Raw genomic sequence first — 7,632 nt, forward strand, 5'->3', positions numbered from 1 at the left:
GTAATAAAAATCTTGCAGCTAGATTTTAAACTAACTGTAATAAATGTTATTGTTTGCTTGTTAATTGTGTAGGTATATCAGAAAATATTTATTAGAGACATAGACGAAAAAAACTGTTTAGGACACAGCTTATTGACTCCAGAAAAGTAAAAGGAAAAATATATCTAAGTACAGGCAATATATTGCTACTAAATTAGATAGAAGAAAAAAAAACAAATTGATAAAAAAATATCAGTTCAGCAGTTGTGTTGTACATGCGAATATACAGAAGAAAATAAAGTGAGTGTGTAAATAGATTATGTAAAAATTATATTTCGATTAACAACAAATGAGGGAAAATACCACTATAAGCGTCCATCTTTTTTAATTTCCTAGTAAAAATTATATCATTCTGAGCTCAGTAATTCAGTAGTAAAATATGGATTGAAAATTATAAAATCCTTTTGCACAATCATGTATGAAGTGTGTTGTAACTGAGTATTGATTCCAAGAAATCGGATACGCGACCAACTTCGCTAACAAACACTGTGTAAACAACTTTCACAAAACAGTGGGAAATTTTTAACAATGTCAAATCCATTAAAGGTTTTCATTAATTAAAACAATTTGGTTACTGAGGTATTTTCAAAAGGAGGCAATTTACTATTATGGATAAACTTAATTTTAATAATATTTATATTTTTACATGGAAATTTTCATCACATTAAACATTAATCCTAGGCCATTTTCTCGGTATTCATTTCAGTATCAACAATGAGTTATGTCATATCGAAAAAATACAACCATTCTGCATTATCTATTTCATAATTGTTCGTCGACGCGCCAACATCCGCGTCGGCGGGCCGATTTAAAAAATCTTATAAATAATATACAAAATAATACAAACATTAGTTCGTTTTTCAAAGAAAAATGAGATTTAACTTTATCATAACATTTAAATTCCGTTGGGGGACAAAATTCGTGATTATTCAACATTTACAATGCCAGTCCGATTCGATTCTTTACAAAAAAAAATAAATATACAATTATGTGACTACACAACCAGTGATTGCTTATATTGTTCAGCATTTTTCGTCAGCTAAGAGCGGATCTAGAGAGAAACCCAGATCGAGCACCGCTGAGGAAGGCCGCTTGGCGGTTTTGATAGTCGCAGCGCGAGGCTTGCGCTCCGAATGTCCCAAATGTCCGTTTAAAGTGTGCCGCACGTCACCACCGAATAGATCACTCAACGTCTGCTGCACGTCCTTACTACCACCACTAGTTGAACTACACGTCACTATTAGTTTACGCACTTCTGGCTTGTTCGTTTTACTAGCATTGTTCATATGTAAAGTCTTAGAAAGCGACGACAGGCTCTGGCTGTAGTAATTGTTCGCGACGCCAGACGCCTTGGAAGATCGCGTTAACGACGATTTTATGTTACTCCGGACGGTCGCGAATTTCTTGCCTAAAGTTATTGCACTGCCCGCGTGAGACGCGTTGAAGGTACAGAGAGCCAGCGGCCGCGGACACGAGGAGTACCAACAGACGTCGCTCGGCACCAACGGCGGCGGACCTTCCGGCTTCTCTTCCTTCACAGGAGGAGTCGGTTGCGCTGGCGGTGCTATACTTAGTATAGGTACGTCCGTGGGGATATCCGCGTCGTCCGGTAACAGAAAAGAATCAGTGGGCAGTGGTTGGCTGAGGAGGGATGTGATGCTTGACGTATCGGGTAACACGGGATCTTCGACGCTTAGCCAACTCGCGTAGATGTCGTTCACTTGCTGCTCAGTCGTTAAGCCGTTGAAAGTGCCGAGGTCTATTGAAGTATTGACTAGGAGCGGTGGGAGGTTGACAGGAACTGTCGTTACTGGCGCAGGAGTGACTACGGGCGCCGGGGGCGGGGGGTGAGTGACCGGAGGAGTGTACGTGTTCCCCGAAGCCGCAGCATCCCTTGAGGCGCGATGTTCTGCTAACAGCGTGTCGAAGGGCTTCGCGCGGCCCTCCACAGTCCTCCGTAGCGACAGAGCGTGTGCTTTGCACGTGAGTGACCGCGTGCAAGGCTTGGGGTTCTCGGCGGTGACTACTCCGCAGTGCTTGTTTGGATCGTATTCTCGTAGATTAAATTTCGTCTTACTCGTTTTGCGCGTTTGCGCCTTCGTGCTCGGCGTCGCCGGAGCCTTTAAAGCTTGAGCAGTTTGTACATTGTCTACGACCGTCGATAACATGGGAGATGTGTTCGGTGGAAATGATAAATTTGATAAATCTGTGTCTGATATTGTATAACCAGTTAGTGATGTATCTAATGAGGCTGCATACAAGTCTTGTGATTGCATAGTTTCACTAGTCGTAGGAAAATTTATGTCATGTATATCCTTAATTATATTTTTCCAGTCTGCAGCATTTGTGATGTCGTCGGCACTCTGTATGCCTTCAGAGTTCATTATTGCAAAAATGTCATCAGTGAGGTTTTCTCCCAGTGGTAAATCCTCCGTATCTTGTATACTGACAACAGGTAACTCTCCGCTCTCCATGCTTATCTGCACCTCACCAGTTATCGCTGAAGAGGTGCTCGCTTCTTCCAGGTACTGTAAATCAGGTTGTGGCAAAACTATCCTAGATAAAGGAGCGGCTGCCGTGTGCACTGGGGAGGTCTCCATCTTTACGGGGTGGATATCTACAGGAACGGGAGGTGGTGGCTCCTTCTTATGCCTACTTCGACCGGGGGCCGATTTTAGTTTAACTGTAGGAGGTGGAGGTGGAAGGATTGGCTCAGCACCAGTGTGGGATTCAAGTAAATGTCTGTACACTGCACTACACTTCACTATTTCTCCGCACATGTGACACACTGCAGCGTTTAAATTGTCCATTTGCGGAAACAGTCCATGGAGGCTCATGCTTTCGTACCGCAGGCGGTTGAGGCCCGCGCGCCGATAGCGCGCCTGGCCCCGCTCCGCCACTTTGTACGGATGGGAGTCGTGGACGCGGCGGGTGGACGAGCTCTTGCTGTCCACCGCCGCCGGCGTCGTAAACGTTCCATCGTTGTCTCGTCTCGGAGACAAGTGACCGATTTCGCTCACCCACAAATCCCATGGTTTCTCGTTACATTTCAATGGACTAACTATCTTCGCCGCGAATGGGAAGTCACCAGACATTTTCACTTAAACTTATATTTCTGTACACGATTTCTCCTCGTGGCCTCACGGGAGCCCGGTCATTGTGATCTCCTTACACCTTGATAGGTTATTATCCCATTTCTTCCCCACGTCAGGACCAGCTGAGAACAGCGTCGAGGTCACATTGTAATGTACTCATTCACTTCATTATTTACACTTATCAGTCCAAAACGTGTTGTGATTGTTTTAGCTTTTATATTTACAGGGACAGATGATCTATCTCACTGACAGCTGATTATGCAGGTTGTAAGTTTTTCTTGACCACGGAACACATCCATCTGTAGACAGTCCTTTCTAAAAGTTTTCTGGTTTCTGAGTGAAACAAATGTAACTATTGTCTTAATTTTCTGTGATACTATACTTGTTACACACGTATAAATAATCAAAAAATGATGTTTAGTTGATGGTGGTTGTGATTTACTACAGAAAGCATCAACACTTTTTTGAGTATTTGTAATAAAGTAAAGAACGATTCCTGAATTTCTATAATCTATGGTCATTCATTTCGAGTGATGTCTAGTGACATACCACAGGCTAAAAAATATAATGATGATTAATTAATTTTTGTATTTGCACCATGATATCTGTTTTTATTACGGATTTATTAATTGTAATTTTGGGTTCTATTTGATTGTACATTATAAAGTTACATGAGATTAAATTTTCAGAAAGACAGAATAAGTTCAACTGATATATTTTATTAGAAAAAAAATTTTATTAAAATAGAAAAAAAAATCTAGCTATTATGAAATTGACTGTTTTCTATTTTACAAATCCTTTTTCGTATCTCATTCAATAATAATATTTTTAAAGTTTGTCTTTCAATCTGAAATAGATTGACACAATTTATTATGATCCGATTGACAGTGTAACATAAATTTAAAAAATGGCAATCTCCTACAACAAATCTAATAATTAATAACGTCTTATTAACGCAAGTTCTAAATTGTAATTTGTAGCTTAAGCACATGTAGCCAAAATTAACGGTTTATGGATCATAATATTTTGGATTTCTCTACTTTGTCTATTTTATTAGAATTATTTGACAGATAGAAGCAAATTGTTATAATTACGTCTGACATTGACGTTAGTAGAGTTAAATAAAAAATTGTCAAATCACAAATGTCAAGAGTCCGCCGACTGATTATGGACGAAATTCTTATTTCGCTATAAAAAAAATTGAATATGTTTCCTTTCTAAAAGGAAACAATAAATGATAGACCGACTATGTCGGTTAATTTTTATTGGCACCAGGAATCACCGGCCCATCAATGTGGATCCGAAGCCTTTTCAGATCGATGCTTCTTGGAGTGCCGATCGGAGTAACTTTTCTGGATACTGTAGGTTATGTAGCGAGAGTCGAAGGTATATCAATGCAGCCGGTATTAAATCCAGAATCTACGAACACGGACTACGTGTTCCTATCCCGTTGGTCTGTGAAGGACTACAATGTACAGAGAGGCGACATAATCTCGCTCGTGTCTCCGAAAGATCCGAATCAAAAAATTATTAAACGTGTTGTAGCTTTAGAAGGAGATATTGTGAGTACATTGGGCTATAAAACTGCATATGTGAGAGTACCTGAAGGTCATTGCTGGGTGGAAGGTGATCACACAGGGCACACTTTGGATAGCAATACATTTGGTCCAGTTTCTCTAGGTTTAATAAATGCAAAGGCCAAATTTATAGTGTGGCCACCAAACAGATGGCAGAGCTTGGAAGTGAAGGTTCCAGAACACAGAAAACCAGTCAGTACCCAGATATGACAAATAATATAAGTTTAGCCAAAGTGAAGCAGCATCTCAGTACAGACAGTTCTAGTTATGAAGTGTTAGTTTTATAAATTGTTACAATATTTATTACAGAGTGTAGTGAAATGTAAATACTTTTTTTCTGAACAATAATGTCTTGATCTGCGCTTATCTCATCATTACTGCCAAATTGGATAAGCATCTCTTCAAACATAAGTTTAATGAAATTTAAAAATATTGTGAAAAATAAAGTTTTGTTGATCAAATGCTTTTGTTTTTATTTTAAAACCTTTACTGTCCTAGATCTATAATTTAGCACAAAAATACAGTATACATCTGCAATATTAAGTTGCACAATACTTTTTTCTTGTTTCACAGAAATTACTTGGTTACTTGTTACGTAGCCCAAAACATATTATTTCTTAAAAAGAGCCTCTGCATACAGTATTTGGTTGGAGACATGTTCATATGATTGAAATTATTTTTAGTCAATTTTTCAAGTTTATTCAACACTTAATTGAAAAATAAAAATATTTTACCTTTCTCATAGCCATATAAAACACTATTTAAATCAATCAAATTTAATCCTTCTTTACAACTATTTAACAATACTGCTGAGCCCATGCTCCTTTAAAATTTTCACAATTGTTTCATAGGAAATACCCTTTCTAATTATATCGTAATATCCAATTTTAGACAAATCAATCACTGTGGAGCCACTCCGATTTTTATCCAAGCCTTGACTCAACATACCACCATCGAAAACCGCACCCAAATAGCTGAACAAATGTTCAAATTCCTTAACAGTCAGTGATGATGGTTCATTACTAGAATTTGCACTTGTCAACGCAACGGGCATATCAAACACATTTGTTACTTTATTAATAAAACTATGATTTGGTATTCTTATACCAATTTTTGTTGTTTTTGGATTCAAGTATGGATTATTCAATCGTTCAGTTTTCTCTAATACCACAGTCACTGGCCCTGGTAATAAGCTGGTTAATAGATTGTCACTTAAATGATCTGCTTGGCCCCACTTTCTTACATCAGATATATTACTGACACAGATTGCTACTGGTTTTGCCGAATCTCTGCCTTTTATTGCATATAGCTTTTTGATTGCATCCTGACAATTGGCACTACATGCCAACCCATATATTGTATCAGTAGGCACAGCAATCACATAACCATTAGATAGATAATCTGTTGCCTTCACATAGGCCTTCTCCTCCCCACATGGTATTATTGGAGTTGGTTCGTACTTCATTTTTATAGCACTTTTGTTTCTAACTAATCTGACTAAACTTAACTTTTTGAAAATGTTCATTCTTTCAATATATAGAACAATATTTATATCTAATCTCGCCAGTTGTGAGCACACTTATGGTCGCAACATCTGTAGAAAGTTGTCATTGGTTCATCAGCAGATCGTGTTTGAAGTTGCATAAAGAATGCTTTACCATGTCCGCATTTCGGGCAAACAGCATCAGTAGAATCTACATTCTCCCATGCGGCAGCACCGCCCATAATATAATCTAATTCCTGAAACAAGAAACATATAATATAAGAAATCAGTTTGAAAACTGCAAACAATAATTACAATTTAAATTATTTTCTATGTTTGTTTAACTTGCAACAAAAAGAAAATCCAAAAGTTTAAAACAGACGTGTAAAAACGATTTATTATGAGTTAATACTAATAATTGTATGATGCAATAATTACCTTTAATTTTGGGAAGGTCTTTGCAGACACCTTCTTCTTTATGTTATATATGTAAGGACATGTGTTGCATGCGTATCGAAGCCCTGATTCTGGAGCTTCTTCAACCATTAAAATATTCGCACACGTTGGACAAAATAACATTATTTTCTGTTACTAATGTTAATACATATTTATACCTTTATTGTGTTTTGAACGCAGATGTTATGTATTTAGAAATATAGGGCACAAGTGCTAATTGGAATTTGTACTTATAACAGAACACAAAACTTTAGTAAAGGTATTTTTATTAATATTTAAAAAAAACTAGCGATTCGGCGAACGACCACATGATTGGTATTTGACACATATTTGATGCTTGATTGCTTGATCTTGACACTTGACATTGACATCACTGCCTTATGCTGCGAAACCGCTGTAAACGTGATCTAATTTTTATAGATATAATTACGAAAAGAATTTTAAAATAGATATAAAGTCCTCAAGATAATATGATACAAAACATGTTAGCTTGTTTAAAATCGGTAATTTACTTTTTTATTCACAGACAATTTTGTCTGTTCATCTGTTGTCAAATTGTCTCTATGGAAAAAAATTTAAAAAGAAAATACCAAACCTCAGAGGAATAAACCATTCCTCTGAGTACCAAACATTCTGACATTGACGCTTCTTATAATGTTGCCAATGTTTTAAATTTCCCTAAAGTTATGATAAAATTAACATTCACATCAGTTATCAGTTTAAGATACAAGGAATGATTATCTTAAAGTATAGCCGATAAAAATAGATTTATTCAAAAAGTAAACAAATAATACAAGATATTCGATAAAAATTATACGAAATATTTTCTAGAGTTTTCTTTTAGGATTACAAAGTTATTAAGAATTCATTTTAAATAATCAAAATTAAATTGTTAAGTCATTACTGTATTAAAATAAAGTTATTGATAGCCCATCTACGCTAGTAATTTTTTGTGGTTGGCAAAGTGCAGAAGAGTCACAAT

General features: G+C 36.9%; 4 protein-coding genes across 4 annotated transcripts; 1 reads left to right on the forward strand and 3 right to left on the reverse strand.

Moving 5' to 3' along the window:
• Positions 1-347: 347 nt before the first annotated feature.
• Positions 348-3,622, reverse strand: LOC149898930 (uncharacterized). The gene has a single exon (XM_090114434.1). The coding sequence runs from the start codon at positions 3,132-3,134 to the stop codon at positions 1,062-1,064; it is 2,073 nt and encodes a 690-aa protein (XP_089970560.1). The 5' UTR covers positions 3,135-3,622; the 3' UTR covers positions 348-1,061.
• Positions 3,623-4,270: 648 nt separating this feature from the next.
• On the forward strand, positions 4,271-5,172 carry LOC149898931 (mitochondrial inner membrane protease subunit 2). Its single transcript, XM_090114421.1, has one exon. The coding sequence runs from the start codon at positions 4,427-4,429 to the stop codon at positions 4,919-4,921; it is 495 nt and encodes a 164-aa protein (XP_089970547.1). The 5' UTR covers positions 4,271-4,426; the 3' UTR covers positions 4,922-5,172.
• A 135-nt stretch (positions 5,173-5,307) lies between these two features.
• Positions 5,308-6,236, reverse strand: Tcs1 (Threonyl-carbamoyl synthesis 1). Its single transcript, XM_090114420.1, has one exon. It carries the CDS (start codon positions 6,234-6,236, stop codon positions 5,505-5,507), a length of 732 nt encoding a protein of 243 aa, XP_089970546.1. The 3' UTR covers positions 5,308-5,504.
• A 29-nt stretch (positions 6,237-6,265) lies between these two features.
• Positions 6,266-6,970, reverse strand: Polr3K (RNA polymerase III subunit K). Its single transcript, XM_090114422.1, has 2 exons — positions 6,633-6,970; positions 6,266-6,451 (listed from the first exon to the last, which is right to left on the reverse strand). The coding sequence occupies exons 1-2, from the start codon at positions 6,771-6,773 to the stop codon at positions 6,266-6,268; spliced, it is 327 nt and encodes a 108-aa protein (XP_089970548.1). The 5' UTR covers positions 6,774-6,970.
• Between the last annotated feature and the right edge of the window lie 662 nt (positions 6,971-7,632).

Source organism: Colias eurytheme, chromosome 21 (assembly GCF_061535395.1).
Source record: "Colias eurytheme isolate Ceu_HAF_F1 chromosome 21, ilColEury1 Martin Lab GWU primary, whole genome shotgun sequence".
NCBI classification, from domain to species: Eukaryota; Metazoa; Arthropoda; class Insecta; order Lepidoptera; family Pieridae; genus Colias; species Colias eurytheme.